Source organism: Leucopleurus acutus (assembly GCF_964270905.1).
Source record: "Leucopleurus acutus genome assembly, chromosome: 8".
NCBI classification, from domain to species: Eukaryota; Metazoa; Chordata; class Mammalia; order Artiodactyla; family Delphinidae; genus Leucopleurus; species Leucopleurus acutus.
The window spans coordinates 69,977,757-69,996,012 of NC_139151.1; the positions used below are offsets into that span (position 1 = coordinate 69,977,757).

The window sequence follows — 18,256 nt, forward strand, 5'->3', positions numbered from 1 at the left end:
GATGGCACGTCAAGAGGCAAACACAATTGGGTACATGCACTGTGGCAACCTTGTTCATTCCTTACAATATCTTGTCTCCAGATTCCTGAGTACTTCACCATTTTCTGAAAAAAAAAAAGTGTGGTTTGCTATTTTATTTTAAGATGCCAAAGATTGTCTAAGACTTTGCAGTGTCTCCTTTAAGACTTTCAAAATATTAAGATTCAAAAGTTATGAAAAAGTTTGGCACATTCAAAGTTTAACTCTACACATGGAAAAATGGAATTCTGAGGCCTTTTGAATATGCTCTACATGCAGCTGCACACGCCGTGGACTTGTTCTGTTTCACAATATGAAATTCTCAGTTGTTTTCTAAAATAATTCAGAATAAAAACACATTCACAACTTGTAGGCTGGCACAGCATACCTGAGTGAGAATGTTTAACCCCATCTAAAACAGTAACTTAAACCTTTATCAACATCCAAAAGAAAAAAAGTAAGACAAAATATAAGACTTGTAAGACAGCTATGGGTTGAGATAAGTTTTCAAGTCCTGGTGTCTCATATTTAATATGTCTTCACCTAAATTAAAAAACAACAACAACAATAACAATAACGACAAAAAACTCAAGTTCATGAAAAATCTGGGAAAACTTAATCTGTCTCACGCTTTACGAAACAATTAAGACCATTCTGCTGATGTAATTGTGGAGCCACAAATGCATGCGGGCTCTTTAAGAACTTTTCTGTTGGGGGAGGGGAGGTGAAATGTCAGAGTATTTTAATTCAGCAAACAAACACTCCTCAGTTGGCACTGACAGCTTCCGGGGCTTCATTTTCACTGCTATAGTCTGATTTGGGATCATCTTCATAGTCGTCATACATTTCCATCTCATCCTCTCCATTAATCATTTCATTTCCAGCTAGGCTTCCGCCGTCTGTCTTCATTCCATAAGTGCTCTGGATGACCGGGAGGCTGGGCTCTGGACTGGCGGAGGTGCTAGAGCAGTCAGATGTCATCTGAGGTGATGGTGTGGTAGTTGCCATAGTAATAGCACCAGGATACACAACACCTGTTCCTGTGGTGATTGGAATCTGAGGCTGCTGCCTGTATAGATTCAAAAAATAAAATAAAACAGAGGGAAATATCTATATACGTATGTTCTTCCGTGTGGCATCGGAATTCACCCCTCACACATTCTAAAAGGGGGCTCTGTTTGAAATTCTAAGCAAATGACAAAATGTGACAAAGGTGTTTCCTGGAGGAGTCCTGCAAATCTCTCTGATGATGTGATTGGTGTTAAGCAACAATGGAGCAATTTATCCATGGCTTTGCAACATGAAAGCAAAGCTCTGATAACCCCTTGGCATTTGGAACAAATACTATAGTTAATTCCACAAAGTTACATGTGAGATCATTTTTTAAGATCTCCCAGGACATGACAAAAAAATAGGCTGGTAATATGAGACATACTATAATGATACTGTTAAGCAGGTTTGCGTCTTCACCTTGGTCTGAGAACTGTACAAAGGAAAGATCAAGATGAGAAAGGATCCAGTATATCCCAGAGTCAGATTCGGCAAAGCGTGTATTTGGTATCCGTGTAAATGTCTACTTATTTCCGTGGCTGAACTTGTAGGGAAGCTCCTTGAAGCTTCTACTTTCTAATTATGAAAGGATCATCTTGGATGTCGTTAGTCCTGTGGCCCTGGGCTGGAGCTGGGGTTGGAGGAGTCAGGAGTGAAGAACAGTGAAAGCTCCACCACTTAACAGAATAACACGCTGCCTCATCCTAGATCCCAGCGGGTGCCAGGGCATGGTCACACCAGCTCAGTCCGTCGTCATGACACTCTAGTTCAAATAAACTTACCAGACCCTTTACAAAGGGCAGTCTCTCCCTCTGCAGGGAGACATGGCTATCTGTCTCTCAGTTTCCCTTGAGGCATTGTAACTGGTTGAAAGAATGGAAGACCTACTACCTAGCTCAAAGACTAGGACTGAAACAATATTCTCACGGATGCAATATTCACCAAGTGTTTCTCAATCTCTATGTACAGTATTATTAATTCACCTCAAAATGTCACTGTAACTCTCTTTTCTGAGCCTCAGTTTCCATCTATTTATAAAAGCTGGGGTCAGGGAAGTCCTGGAAAGTTCTTCCACCTGTTAATACTTGGCCTCAGGTCAGTCCATCACTTGAAGCATTCTTATTGACGCCCCCCCCTACATTGAAACTTTTATCCACCTCAATCTAAAAGCAAAATACGCTGAATTTGTGAAGAGCTAGCTTAGTTACCAGCTATTCTTTGACACGTCCTGAAGGAGCATAACTTCTCAAAAATGTCTGCATGCCTTCCAGCCTGGTAGAAGGAGAAATGATGGAAATGGCCTAGAATCACACTGTGGGATATCTGATAATGCTATTTTTAACAACCTCTTTCAAACACTAGGAGGCATAATAATGATGCCTTAACCTTTGACTAACATAATATATAAATATTTACATATATATTACCTCATTCAGTTAACATGGCAACCCCATGAGGTATTATTATGCCCAGTTTTCAGATGAAGAAAATGTGGCCTTGCTTAAGGTCCTGCATTCAATAATCAACACTGCTGGGATTTGAACCTAGGTCACCTGACTTGAATTCCATCACTCTTTCCTTCCTAGATATTCAATATACAGATACACTATGCTCACTATATCCCATAAAAATTCCTGATTTCTATAGAGCCTGTAGGTATCCAGTTGATACTACGTGCCTGATATTGATGCATTTTCTATGATGTTCATGGTTATTTTTTTGATTGCCCCAAAGAAGATGATAGAGGAATCTAAGTCTATGTATAGAAACATCTGATAAGATACTGGTTTTGCTTTCATAGAATCAAATTCTAAAAACAGTATACTTCTTGCTTCCTAAGTTTTAGGCAAATTAACACAAATTAAATTTTATGCTAACCTACCCAAGGCAGTAAGAGCCTCATTAAATATTTTACTGAATTTGGATAATTGCAATAAAAATATTTTTGCCTTAATCACGTAATGAGTGTCGAGTGAAAACTTTTACTGCACTATTAACCCATTTTACAGATTTCCCAATATGGTGAGCTAATCTATAATATAAATTCTACATACCATATGCAAACCATCAAATGATACATTTTCTTTTCATGAAGGACATTTTCTTTTTGCAAAGAATAGATGGTCATTTTTTTGCAGTATTTTAAAATCAAAATATCTATATATACTAAATAAATTTGAATTGACCTCTTATTATGTGCTATGGACAATGCTTAGATGTTTCCACATTACCTCCTTTAATCCTCACAATAAGCCTGAGAGATAAATAAAGGTGCAAAACTGAACTCCTGATCATTCTCCCATGTACTGGGATCCTCTCATGGCCTTTCAGATCTTGGTTAATGATTACTTCATCTTTCTGACTGCTGGGGCCAATCCTATATCCCTATATCCAATCCATCAGCAAATCCTACTGGTTCACTCTCAGGATCATATCCAAAATCCCTCCACTTTTGCCACCTGTACCTCTACAAACCTGGTTCAAGCCACCACCAATGCTAATCTGGTTTACTGTAAGAGCCTGCCTCCTTAGTTCAGGGCACATCCCCTTCAGACAATATTTCAACACAGTAGATAGGTGATCTTTTTAAAACCTAAGTCAGATCACAATACTCTTCTGCTTATAACTCTTCAATGTCTTTCCATCTGACCCAGATTCAAATTCAAAGTCTTCACAATGGCCAACAAGTCCTTTCAGCATGTGGCTCTCTACTACCTCTGAAATCTAGTACTCATCCCACCTACTCATTCTGCTCCTATTGCTCTGGCCTCATTATTTCTTGAACAAGCCAGGCACAACCTCTCCTCGAGATCTTTGCAATTGCTGTTCTCTCTGCCTAGTTCTCCCAGATATCTGCATGGCTAGCTCCCTCACCTCCTCAGGTCTTTGCTCAAGTTAATCTTCTCAGTGAGGTTTTCTATAGCCACTCAGTTTAAAATTGCAACCCATCCTCTAAAACTCCCTACCCCTTTCCCTCCTTTAGTTTGTTCTAAGGCATTTATTATTATTTGATATTTTTTTATTTATTCATTCATTTACTCATTCATTGTCTGACATCCCCCACTAGAATGGAAGCTTCATGAAGATAGGATTTTTCACTGATGTAGTCCCAGAGCTGAAGCAGTGCCTGGGACATAGGAAGCACTCAACAAAAATCTGTTGAATACCTGGAATGAGAGAATGAACTAGTGAATGAGAAGGAAAACAAATGAAAAGTCTGGGTAACCTGTTCTACAAACGAAAAGATATAATGAGCTTAGATATATGAGAGAGAGGGTAGTGGAGAAGGAATGTGAATATAATCATCTTTAAATGCTTGAATGATTTTCTTCACAAAAAAGTAAGAGATTTGTTCCAGAAGTGACCAAAGAAGAGGATCGGAACCTATCTACAAAGTAGCAGAAAGGCAGAGTATGGCCTACTTAAGAAGAAAGAACTTTCTAGCATCAGGAGGTGTTCCACAAAGAAACTAGCTCCCTTGAAAAGTGGTGAGCTCTCTAGCCCTCAAAGAAAGAGCTCAAGCTAAACTTAGAAAGGACTCCTACAATGGCTGGCTATGAAGGATGTGACTTCTGAGGCCCCTTCTATGTGACCACTGATTCTGTGGATGCAGAATCATAAGCTAACTGTCATGTTGGTCTTGCTCTCGTTGTCATTATCAGCATAAAAAGAGACTAAAAAAATGAAGTGAGCATAGGTAATTATAATTGAAGAAATCTGGCTTTCAAGGGTTTCCAAAATATTATTCCACCCTTTTCTTACTGCCAGAAAAAATTCCTAGGATAGCCTCCTTATTTATTTTTGAACATTTTCACATTTCCCCCATTTGTTCATGCTCTCCTTCATGCTAAAATAGGAATCTTTACCTGTACTTTCCACCAGTCTGACCCTATCCAAACCTCAAGTCCCCTTCCTCAAGAATGGCCTACGCGTGGCCCTAATGCATAGTAATCTCCCTCCCTCAGAGCTTTACTTGCTCTTGTCTATATAATCAAAATTAGTATTCCATTATACATTATGTGGAGCACTATGCAATGTATTCTGTGTGTGCATGTGTGTATAACAAACTATTATTTGCTAACCTATTCATGTATATGTCTGGATTCTCTGACTATAGCATTCTCTGAAAGCTCACTGTGTACAGAATTAATACCTCATGTACTATATTAATTTAGTACAGTACTAGGCACACAGCTGGTTTCAAATAGGCCCTTACCAACTGACTGACTAATCAATTAACAAAATGGAAAATCTGGCCAGCAGGCTCAAGCTTTGTCTATCGGAAGTTACTTTCCTAAAAAGCATTTTTCCTTCCTTTACAGATCAATTGCAAAGTCAAAATTCAAACACTGCAGATTTCACAAACAGGGATAGCTGGCAAGCATTGGACTTTACAAATAATGAATGTGTACATCAAAACAAAAGTTGTAGATATTTGTAAAAGTACACGCATGCAGCTGATATGAGAAGAGATGGCTAAGAACCCTCCCTCCCAGCCCAAGTAAAGAGTTTGAGCTGTTCCTGATAGAGTCCAGCATTGTTGCATGGTTTCCAAATCACAAGAAGAGTCCTGGAGTATAGTCTAGCTTTGCCAATTGCAATGGAACTATTTATTTATGTTGTCAAAGCTCCTGTTTGCTGATCCTTTACAGTATCTATAAATGAAGGCAATGAAGTTTGCTTCATTAGGAGATTAAACCTATAAATTGCACATCTTTTTACATTACCTATTAGAGATTCTAATCTGGCTTTCTCTACAGGACAATGCTAAAAATAGCATGTCTAGTCTATGCTACTCAGTTAAATTTGTAAGTATCTTATAGGTTTTATTCAACCTCTTTGAGATTAAGATCAAAATGGCAAATGTTCAAATCACTTATACCACGATGCAGGAGAACATAATTCTTTATAATATGAAATATATACCTGACACATAGCATCATTTCTCTAGGATAATAATATTTACTCTAATTTGGGACTTACTATATGCCAGACATTGTTCCAAGCACTTTAGATACCTTCAGAAAGGTCTGATGTTGTAGGTATTACTGTCATCCCCATTTTATATATGAGGAAACTGAGGTACACAGAGTTTAAATAAGTTTCCCAAGGGCAAGTGGAGAGTTCAGAGGAATAAGAATTGCTATGCACTAGTTCCTAGAGCCAGGAAGAAGCAGAGCCAGTATTTGAGCCAGAACAGTCTGGCTCCAGAACTGACATTCTTAACCACTACACTATACAGCCTCTAAGAAATTTGTAGGCTCTAATTGAGAGGTATGTGTAAGGGTGAAAAGGAAATATGTTTCACATAAGTCTGGTCTAAATCTCAGCTCTGCTATTTACTAGCTGTGTGGACTTGGACAAATTATTTAACATCTCTGAATATTGTGTTTTTCAACCTCATAGAGAAGATGATAGTGCCTATCTTATAAGTTTGTTGTATCTGCAATAATCTGTATAATTCACTCAGCATAAGTAAGTATTCAATAATTTACCATTATTGTTACTTAAAAAGTAGCCCCAAATTTTAATAGTTTTTAGTATCTGCGTAATTCTCTATTAGCTCACACGTAAATTACTGAATATGCTTTAAATAAATTGGAAATACATTACATTTGGCCGTAGTTCTTTGGGAAAAGACAATGTTGTAGCTATATGTACCCTAATAAGTATCATCTTAATAGTGCTCCTATCAGGATTATTACAGAACTCTGATACTTAACCTATCAATTGAAGGGGTTAAATCCAAGGTTAGAGCTAATATTACTCCATTTCATATACTGATAAGTTCATTTCATAATAGCTAAGTAAAAAAAAAACCTAACTCACTGAATTTCCAGTTGTATCATCAGTAAAATGTATGACAATGTTGAGCAATATATGTAATTTTATTGGCTTGAAAGTTATGCACGTCTTTTCAAAATCAGCTATAAAAATTGATCTCACCCCCATTCCCTCAAGAAGTCAATAGCAATCTTTGAATTTCTTGTTTGTCTTTCCCTCTTATAAATAACCTCGTATCTAATGAAGATCAGTTTGCAAAGATGAATCCCAGGGAGTTAATAATCTATCAAATACAACTACTTAAAAGAAAATACGAATCCTTAAGTGGAAATAATACCTGGCTTTATGTGGCAAGTATTATCAAAACTGGGCAGAGGAGAATACTGAGCACTGGAGATTTAAGAGTAAGATATTCTGGCCATTGCCTGCACATCCATAGCCCTATTCCACAGTCTAAAATGAGCCTTCCACAAAGGACCTCTACGCCATCAGAATCCTTAGTCTCTAAATTTCCAAGCTCCTTTTATGCTACTGTATACCACAACAAAAGACCTTATTTTCTCTAGGTTCTAGGAGCTCTTCCTCAAATGGCACAGTCATACTCACAACTGTGCAGAATAGGACTCTGAGGCATATTTTGAAGCGATGTTGTGAAGACAATTCCTCAGTCATTTGGCATGACAGAGGCAGAGACCTGATTTAATCCTTTGCTCTTGCTCCCTTTTCAGTAGCCATAGGACCTCTTGAAGCCTCCATTTCTTTATCTTATTTAGAGGATTATATACTTTGTATACCTAAAACACCTCGTATACAGTAGGCATTCAATAAGTGGTAGATGCTATTGAGTTGTCTTAGAGTTTCATTTTACATGCATTGTTATGTGTGAGGTATTTCGGTCCAGAGCTGGTATCAATGTTCCCTTTGGTAAAGAGGACTAAATTAAATAGAATTACTGCATCTCATATTTTCAAATAAGTATCAGGGAACTAAAATGGTACCTTTGATAATCTTCCAGACTACGGCAAAAGAGACCCACTATGCAACACAGGGGACATGACTGAGAGAAGGGTGGGAATGACAAAACATCTCAAATTTAAACTTTTGATTCTCTGCTCAAAAGAGACTCTATACCTTTTCAGAGATAGACTAACAGGATTAAAAGAAGACATTACACAGTCTTAAATTTATATTTTGTTACCTACAACTATACTTCCTAGAGTACACTGTGACTTGGTATATTTAATAAATTCTCTAATTAACATGTGAGTAGCCCAATTATATTGTATTGTACTTTTGGTGTTAAAGGCATTACTTTTTAAAATGCAAACATTTGTAACACAGAAGAATTTGATATCCTATTTTGGCATGTCTTCAGCTGTTAATACACTGGGATCCTCAAATAACAAAGTGATTTAAGCTTCACTTTACCTCGAAAAGGTTCTGCCATAGTGTAAAGAAATTCGTTGATTATCTAGTGTGATATAAAATATAGTTTTACTCTGATAGCAAATCCATATTTAATAGTAATAATAATGACAGGCATTCACCTTTATTGATATTGTACTAAGCATTATACAAAGTACTTTTAAAAGCACTGCCTCATTGAATCCTCTCAACAATCGTATGAGATAGGTACTATTATTCGTTTCACTTCACACATGAGAAAACAGAAGCTTAGAAAAGTTAAATAACTTGCCCAAATAGGTCGCACAGCGTCTCAAACTCAGTGGTCAAACGCAGAAGCCGATGCTCCTCCCCAGAACACTCTAGTGTATTGTATAGTGACCCAGACTGCTCTCATTGGCCTTTTTTTTTTTTTTTTGTATTCTGACTATTTACTTTTCCAAATTAGTAGTATGTTTTTAAACACATGCTTCTGAAACCAGCCTTGTGTTTCATGAGGTTATTTTCTGAGTGTCCTTAAAAATAAATGGTTCTTTACTCCTCCTTTAAGGCATCTCTTTTCTTCACCTCCAAGTGAAGCTTTCTTGTTTCCCTGGCACAGCACAGCTCCTCAATTCCCCTTCCAGTTAACAGTGAACACAGCTTCCTTTTTGCTTCCTCCACTTCTCTCTCTCAAGCCCTTTCCCAAGTGTCTCCCCAGTCTGATGCCAGCTGCCTCAGGCCACTGCCTCCAGACGGCCCTCTGGTTTGCCACCCCTGTGCTGCTAGGTCTGAGTGTGCTGGAACCTACAGACATCTGCACCCCGCTCTGCTGACCACTGTGGTTACAAGAGGCCTCTTTCGAGTGCAGACAGCCAGTCAGCCAAGTGGAAATTTATACCAGAAATCTATTACCTAATTTTTAAACAAAATGACATGAAATCAGACTTGAAGATATCAAAAACATGTCTAGTTTCTGATTTAAGCAAGAAAATCCACATTGTTACTGCTTCTACCACAGAATAATTTACTGCAACAGGAGTTCTGGATCTTATGCCAAAAATGAGGTCCTCTAACCAATGTCAAGGCCAATTATCTTGTGGTAAATCCCACAACAAAAGCAGACTATTGTGATTAGAGTCAGAAACACCACCCAGAGAAGCTAGAAAGCTTCTGGGGATTTCTTAAGGTTAGTTTTTACTCTTTTTTTCTCCCTGTGTGTCTGCTTAAATAAACTACCAGAAACTTTGTGTGTGGGCACTGGACATCCTAGATTACTTTGAGAGACAATGAAAGGGGTTATCAGTTGGGAGTGATCTGTTGCCTGTTTGTTTTGATTTGAGCAGAAGCCATGCTGCAAGGCTGTGCGCTTGTGACAGGCCCCTTCGGTGTGTCACAACCTCTTCCCTTCCCTAATCTCCTTCCCCCAAACACTGCCAGTAGCCATCCTGTGGTTTCTTACCGCAGGAAAGCCCAGGTGGTTAAATGCAGGAACACTTACCCCACGGTAAAGAACTGCCTCATCTCCTGTCTCCGAGATCTCATCAGTTGCTTATACTCCCCAATCCGGAGCTTTTTGCCATCAACAATGCAGGTGCGTTTCGGTCGAGGTTTGTATTTATAGTTCGGGTACTTCTCTAAGTGGATCTTGCTTAGCCGGGCCTGCTCCTCATAATAAGGTTGCTTCTCTTGGTTGGACATGGATTTCCAGCGAGACCCTAGACACAAAAATAGCCTTAAGTACCCAAGTGGTCAAGGCAACATACAACATACTCCTGGCAAATAACTAGATATACCTTCCCACCACTTCATTCACCTGTGCTCTGGGTAGCTCCTATTACCACATACCATCGAGCCACACAACTAGTGTTTTAGACTATAGAGCAAAGAATAATTTGGATGTGATACATTTATTATATTATTTCCCTCAGTAACTTAAAGCTGATGCTACCATAAGTATATTGTTTTAAAACACGTCTTTGCTTCTTAAGATCGTCTCCTACACCAAGGTTGTTTCCCCATCCATCTGCCTAGGGTTAAAAACCTAGACTTCCTAAGTATACTTTGGAGTACGACACAATTCTCAGGAAAAACTCTCTTGGTTCCAGAAATTCAAACATCTCCCACACTCCAAGCATCTTTAGTGAAGCTGTCCTTTGATAAGATGTTAGATGTTGATATTCTTCCAAATATAAAAACCTAAGGTGCACACTGTATCCCCTGGCCTAGGGTAATTAAAAGTCTACACTCTACTTAAGAAGTTATAGCTTTAGAACCGGAAGGTACAGTGGAATTATATATATATATGTATATATACATATATATATACATATATATATACATATATACCATTTTCAAGTACTATAAACATTCATTCAAAGCCATACCAATGAAAGTACAAAAATTTTTAATATGGTTTATACAGGAAGAAGGAAAAGTATTCACTTCTCTAATATTGTTTATAAAGAATTATCTAAACACTTGACGAAGAAGGGATGTGTTCTTTTACGTGTATCAAATTGCATTTTTGTGTCTCGCTGGTGAATAAAGCGGTAACAGCTGTGCTGACTGGATGTCAGCTATTCTTCAGTGGAGATTTTTCATACATAAACAAATGGAAAAGTTGTACAAATATTCTATGCAGCCAGCAATATCCTGGTCTGTTTTAATAGCACATCCATTCCTGTTTCTCCTGATTGTTGTGCAAAAGTTGTGTAGAGAGTCTACACGGACAGGCTTCTCTGTGTTCGGCTGGCTACCAGCATCTTAGAGTCCCAGTTAAGGTTTTTGGTGCTCTTAAAATTCTTGTGCTTAAAAGTTTACATTTTAATGAATATACTTACTATACTCTTAATTATTTTCACGAATGCACACCAATAATATAGATTCCCCACAGATGCCAAAATGGAAACAGAGAGGTTCTGTGCCCATTGGAGAGCTTACTCATACTGCTAATAAAATGGCCAAAAAGGGGAAAATTTCCAAGTTAGATATCAAAATTTAGGGACAGGGAAATAATGATTTTCTTTTGAGTGTCTATTAATTAGAAAAAATTTTAATATATATATTAGGACCATTTTGGTTTGAAAGGTATTTAAATTTATAAGAATAATGCCCCTATGTGTATCTCTGAAACTCTAAAAATAAAACTCCACTTAACTGTAATGACAGTTAGTATCCATCTTGAAATTCAAAAGTCAAAAAGAAAAAAAGGAAAAACTTGTATTTTAACATTTCAACACTATTTGATCTTACGTATCTCTAAAATTTTCTTAGGGGTCGCTGCCTCAAAATGTCTCAGAATCAAGTTAAATTATTTATACAGTGATAAAACATGTGTATTTGTGTATGTCCAGATCACTGATATTTACTCAGGTTAAATATTTATTGCTTTTGAACAAAACATTTAAAAAATGAAAACCACAGTTTAAGTCTCTAATGTTTTTCGGCTTCTTAAACGGCTGCCTTTGAGATTTTGTCACATCATGACAGCTTAAATAGAACAGTGCCTTCTGTGTTTTTTCTTTTTAAAGAGGAAACATGTTGACTGTAATGCTGCATGTTGAATAAAATACGTTCAATATGTTAAGCACAATAGTTCCAAACTGTATAATCTGCACTAGGCAAGCTTTACACTAATAGAACAAGGCTTGAGTTTAATCCGGAGAAACGGGAGAATCACTCTGGCAAGTTACCACAAAATGGGCCTCTGCCCTGTGGTCTCTGTGTTCAACTCACTGCTATGAAATTTGAACTAGTCATATCTTATTAAAGTAAATGTAGTTTTATTTTACAAGTTTTAAAGTTATCATTAGAGGCACTGTTCTACACTCCATAAATTTCACACTATTTGGGGGTCACCCCTAGCCCTTGGTGAGTTCTTTCAGAGGGACATATGAGCCCAAGAATTCTAAAGCAGAAAACCGTAGGGTCTATGAGTGTTCCCAGAGTTTCACAGCAACTTACGAATTTTAAAAGACTGAATTAAGAAAAGGAGATAAAGCTTGTCTCCATGATTCTTATTTTGCAGTGACCTCTCAGAGTTGTCCTATTAACACATACAATAGATAGTTTTGTCTCTAAAACAAGTGTTTAGTCAGTCCTGCCCTGGCACCTGGTGGATGTACTAACTCCTAAACCTAAAGGGTCCGGTGCAGGGTGGGAAATGCAGAGATGATGACAGTCTCCTGGGGCAGCTTGCTGAGCTCCACCTAACTTCCGCAAACCACAGTCTCCCTTAGGTGTCACATTAGGCCCCTTCTTTCCACTCGTTAGAAGATCAGCATCAGCGGCTGCACTCACCTAAGATTTTGCTAATGTTGGAGTTATGCATGTCAGGAAAGGCCTGAAGGATTTTCCTCCTCTCATCCTTGGCCCAAACCATGAATGCATTCATTGGTCGCTTGATGTGTGGCTCACTGCTGGCCCGGCCACGGGCATCCCTGTAGACTCGTGCTTCGGCCACAGTGGCACCTCCTGTTGGCCAACAATAATACTGCTGTAGTTTAGCTGCAGAGCCATTCATTGCTTTACTTCCTGTAATGTCAGGGCAGGAAGAACAAGATGGGTGCAAAGCATTATTATCTGGAGACTGTTAACATAGCTGGCCACCTGGTTCAGCTGTTTTCCCTAGGCCCTTCTCTTCTTTTTAAATGAACTCTTGGAAGCAGAAGACAGTTTTAGATGACAGTTCTACAGGCTCTTCTGAGGTAGGCCTCAAAGACACACTGGGCAGAATTAATTTTGCATGTTTTTGTATACCTAGTACACTTTTACCACAATCAATTCCAGGTAACCTTTCCAGCGTGATTTCTCCCTTCAAAGCAGGCTCTTACCTATCATTTTAGCCTCATTTGCCAAACATTGTAGCCACTTCAAACTATCTCTTACCCCCAATAGCACTCTCTTTCACAATACTGTGCCTTGGCCAGTGCTCCCCTCACTGCCTGGAAGCCCCTTCTCCTACTTCTTCATGCTAAATCCCACTCATTCTTTAAGGCCTATTCAAATGTTGTGTGTTGCATGAATTCATTAGTAATTCAATGATAACTATTAACTGAGCAATTACTATGAGTTAGGCTTTATGCCGGGTGCTAGGTATACAAAAGTGAATAAAACAGCACCTGCTTTTAAAGGAGCTCACAGTTCAGGGAGGAGACAGACCCCAAACAGACAATTGTAACAGAGTGTATGGTAAGTGCTCTAATATTGAAGTAAACAGGGCATCAAGAGGGTGCCAGCAGACGGGACAGTGAGCTAATGCCTCCTAGGAGAGGTGACATCTAAGCTGAGTCTTGGAGGATGAATAGGAATTAGCACGTGAATGGGGGCGGGTAGTAAAGACGATGGGAAGGGTAATTCAAGCCAAAGGAAGGGCATTTGCAATGTTGCCTCCCAGGATGCATTCATTCCTCTTTCTTTTAATGTTACACGCTCCAAAGAAATTACTTGCTTATGTGGCTATCTCTCTCTAACATTTCCATTCCATCCCCAGGAATATGAGACCCCTAAAGTTAGTGTTTATGTTGCACTCATTTTTGTATCCCCAGGATTTTCCATGTAATAGATACTCAAATACTTATTAAGTAAAGGACTGTTCAGTTTTCAACTCATATGCAAAACTAGTAGACTAAAAGGCAGTCATTTCAAGGGTCCTGATATATTTTTCTGCTGTGTGAGCGTAGCTCTTTAACATCCCCTATGAAACTAAGTCTAAATTCCTGATATTTTATAGTTTCCAAAGAAGTGACCACAGTAACCTACTAGATTGAAACCTTCTTGAGGATATGGCAGGAACTGGCTCTCCTTCACTGCTGTATCCCTAGGTTCCAATAAAGCACATGGCATCCAGAGTTTCAGTTAGTAAAATACATTCAGTTAATGAATGGTTGAATAAATGAATCAATGAATGAACATAGCTCTTGCTTGCTTTCATACCCCCTACCAGCATGATACACTGATGGGTGCTTTACAGGTGGCAACTACTATATATCTCCCTATAGATTGAGAACCCCTATAGTTAAATGCAAAACAAAGTTGGACTGATGGCCTCAGCCAGGGCTTCTACTGCATAAACAGGAAAGCCTACTCCCAAAAGTTTAGAAGCAAAATATGCATTAAAACCTACATCTCTACATTTTGGAAAAAGTAAATCCTTTCAGCTCAGTGGAGTGATTATACAGGAACAACATGATCCAATCCATCTCTGCCCTTCTACTCTATTTCTAGCTACCTTGATGAAGTAGAAATTTGTTTGTGTCAGAGCTAGGAATAAATTAGAACATTAAAGTGCACTATTATTTGGCAAATATGGTCATCATTTATTGCAAATAAAAGGGCTGAACTGGCTAATACTGTCAATTCTTTTCTAAACATGAAGAAGGGCAGAGGGGCCCCTTTCTGAAGACCATGCAAAATAAAATATTTTATAAACAGCCTTTCTTTTAGGCTGACTAGACAGAATGATCCCTTACATGAAAAGTCTCAGATCCCAAGATGCATAACTAATATGCTACCTTTTCGCCACCATACCCACAGTACATTAATTTCATTTAAAATGCACTGACCATACAGGATAAATTGATTTCACTTTATATGGGTTTGACAGCCATGTTTATTGTGCAGTGAAATGTAGTGTAGCTTCCAGCTGACAATATCCATCAACACAGGGCAATATGCTGACTGCTGGGCCAGACGAAGGCATACATTACTCTGGAAGTGAAACACTCATTCAGATACGACAGTGTCTTCTCCTGAGGATCACCATAGTAATTTATGATGCCCTCAGTGCCATTACTTTACAACTGACATGAATTCAGCAATTTATATACTTGCATGCATACATATAAAAGGAGACAGGCTTGTGGAGACTGTCAGATGCAAAAACATTTCAATATTATTCTAAGTTAACTACTTTGCTACAGGTGATTAACATTTGAGATCTGCTTTTACTGTCATAGCTTTTCTTCACCTCTAGCAACACCAAATAGCCAGCTTCCATTTATTTATTCACTTACAAGATGTATTTCATTGTTAACAGGCAGTTTTAATCTCCTACAGACTGATCATCGTAGATTTTTAGACTCTGGTTTTAGTAGACCTTCTACTCCATACCAATTGATACTCCCAGACATGTCCAAACCTAACCCAATCTCTCTCCCTCTCATTCCATACTGTAGTCTTAACATATCCTTCCTACTCACTTCTACCTGACTAAATTCCACCCTCTCCAAGGTATAGAGTTCAGGTCCCACCCTACCAACTGTCCTACACTGACCTGGTCTGTCCTCCCATAGTACATATTATTTACATGACACTGACTGACACTGAATTAATTACACAGCAGATCTCTATTCTCACAAGAAATACACCCAGAAATTGAGAAATTCAAGCACAGTACATAGTATAAAAATGTGAATTAAGGGAAAATAGAAAACACCAGGGTGTATGCACATCTTTTTTTTCTTGTCTCCTTTTCTCTCTCCCAAGCAGAGTCAACTGCAAAATGAATGGGACATTCCAAGTTAAAACTAGAAATGTTGTATTAATGAACCAAGATTTAGGAAGAAGAAGAGACTTATCCAGAGAGATCAAAAGTTTTGAAGCTACTTTTAAATTGGATCTGATATATGATCAGAGTCAGAATTTTAAGAAAATATAAAGGGGCCCTAACATCAAAAGAATATTTAGAAAGTGTCCCTTAACTTCCCAAAACTGCTTCATGAAACAAACTGGTGAGGGAATTATTGTTATAGCAATAAAAATACATATGCCTGTATATATGTGTATAAACTCAGAAATTTAAAAAGAGATTGTATTTTAGGAAATCCCTTTTAACAGATAAGGAAAACTCTATACTTTACTCCCCTTTACTCCAGGAATTCCTGCTCTCTCTATTTTCCTGAGTTTAATTCATCCTTCATCTCCCATATCACAGTCTGTGTAAAGGCAAACTTTCAGTTAGATGAAAAAAGATAGTCTATGAGGAAAAAACAGAAACTGCCAAGGCAAAAACTTTCTTAGGGATCTGTGATTCAGACGATTGAAAGAGAATACAGAAAGCTGAGTTTTTCCAGGTGGGCTGGAAAGAAGGCCAGTTTAACCATCATAGCCTATGGCAATGGTCCTGAACTAATCCTAGAGAGGCCCCCTTTCTGGGTAAATGCCAAGGGTTATGTGAGTGAATGAGTAAGCGTTTTGTGTGGATTTGTGCATATATAAAGTTCTCCCTAAGGAGGAACTCTAGCAAATTCTATAATGTGCTTAGGAATCATTTATTTATGCATCAATTCAGCAAACACTTCTGACAAATTTCAGACGTACCCAGCATTGTGATGGAGTATACAAAGATAAATAACACATGTGACTTGTTTTTAAGGAATTTGGTCCAGTGTGGGAAACAGATGCATAAACAGAAAATTACAAAACAGTGTAAGTGCTAACATGGGTAATTTCAAGGTGCTAGGAAAGCAGAGAAGGGAAGCTATTAATGTTGTTGGAATGGACAGATATGAATAACACGGAAGCTTCAGAGAGGAAGTACTGCTTGAGCAGTATCTTAAAGGAAGAGTAAGAACTTACCAGCAGGTATGAGTGTGAAAGCATTCTAGGTTGGAGAATGTGTGAATATAAAGGCACAGAGTTATAACAAAAGCACAGAGGGTTTTAGGGAATAAAAAGAATCTGGCTATGGCTTGAGATTTTTTAAAAAAACAGGGGAATACCAAGAGATTAAATTCGGAAAGTAAGTAGGGGCAAGATTGCTAAGTACCTTGACTTCAAAGCCAAGAAGTCTTTAAGGTTTTTATTATAAAAAAGCAGGGTAGTGACAAGAACAAATGTGTTCTACAAGAGATCAAAATGGAAGCTAAATGAGAAATTACCACTGAATAGTCTCAATGGTTACCAGTGAATTGGCAATAAAGAATACAGAAAAATAAGGTGAATAAATACCTCCTCACAGGCCCATTAAAACTTACATTTTGTCAGACAGAATGAATGTAATATAAGTAAAATATAGCACAAAAGATTCTCTTCTGGGATCCAGTTCTGGTAATGGCAGAATAACGTATATCAGACTAACTTTCAAGCAGATAATAATTATAGCTGCTGGAAAAAATATGAAAAAAAAACCAGTTGAAGGTACTTGAGATCTACCAAAATTAAGAAGAAACTGGAGAGGATTCAATCTTAGAAAGGAAGAAATGTCACTGAGTAAACCCCCTGTTTTCATAGTTTTTCCATGAAGACACTCCCCAGTCTGAGTAGCATGGAGTGGCTAGAATGCAAACAGAAAGTCAGTCTTACTTGGCCTAATGTATCAGAAGAGACAGTTTGAGGCTTCTGAGTGCCTGACACCTGAACTTCACATGTATAGGGATGACTTCAATGATTCTGGTGGAAACCAGGGCTGTATATCTGAAAACTCTGAGCAGAAATTTCAGCTGATGCCCACTGCAAGGGAAACAGAATTTGGATTTGAATCCTACAAAGTTAGAAAGTATGCATGAAAACTTCAGGCTTTCCACTGAAACCCCAGAGGGACCACTCTTTAGGAATAAAGACTGTATGCTAAGACTAAGGATTCATCTTAGGACTGAAGACAAAACTCAAACAGTCACTACCTAACGGTGCAAAACTAAGCCTCCACAAGTTCAATGTGACCAGCAAGTATTTTAACTGCCTCCTAGCACAAAAATAAACATTCTTAACAGAGGAAGATAATAGAAGCCAGAGTCTCTACAATTTATAATCCACACTGTACAGTGTATAATAAAAAAAAAACACTAGTTATGCAAACAACCAGGAAAATGTGACCCAGAGACACCCCCCCCCCGAAAAAAAATATCAACAGAAAGAAACTGCAATGGCTCAAACAGTGTAATTAGCAAACAAGGACTTTAAAGTAGCCATTAAAAATATGTTCAAGGATATAAAGGAAAATAATATCATAATTAATGCATAAATGGGGGAACTCAGCAGAGAAATGAAACTATAAAATGAAACAGGGAAATTCTAGAAC

General features: G+C 38.1%; 1 protein-coding gene across 7 annotated transcripts in view; it reads right to left on the reverse strand.

Moving 5' to 3' along the window:
- Positions 1 to 678: 678 nt before the first annotated feature.
- SOX6 (SRY-box transcription factor 6) overlaps positions 679 to 18,256 on the reverse strand; it is a 518,084-nt gene continuing 500,506 nt past the window's right edge. For all 7 annotated transcript variants that reach the window (XM_082845245.1, XM_082845244.1, XM_082845243.1 and 4 more), the window contains 3 exons: positions 12,538 to 12,771; positions 9,737 to 9,953; positions 679 to 1,087 (listed from right to left, as the gene is read on the reverse strand). In XM_082845245.1, the coding sequence (XP_082701371.1) occupies positions 784 to 1,087; positions 9,737 to 9,953; positions 12,538 to 12,771 (755 nt within the window). In that variant the 3' untranslated portion in view covers positions 679 to 783. The remainder of the gene's footprint in view (positions 1,088 to 9,736; positions 9,954 to 12,537; positions 12,772 to 18,256) is intronic.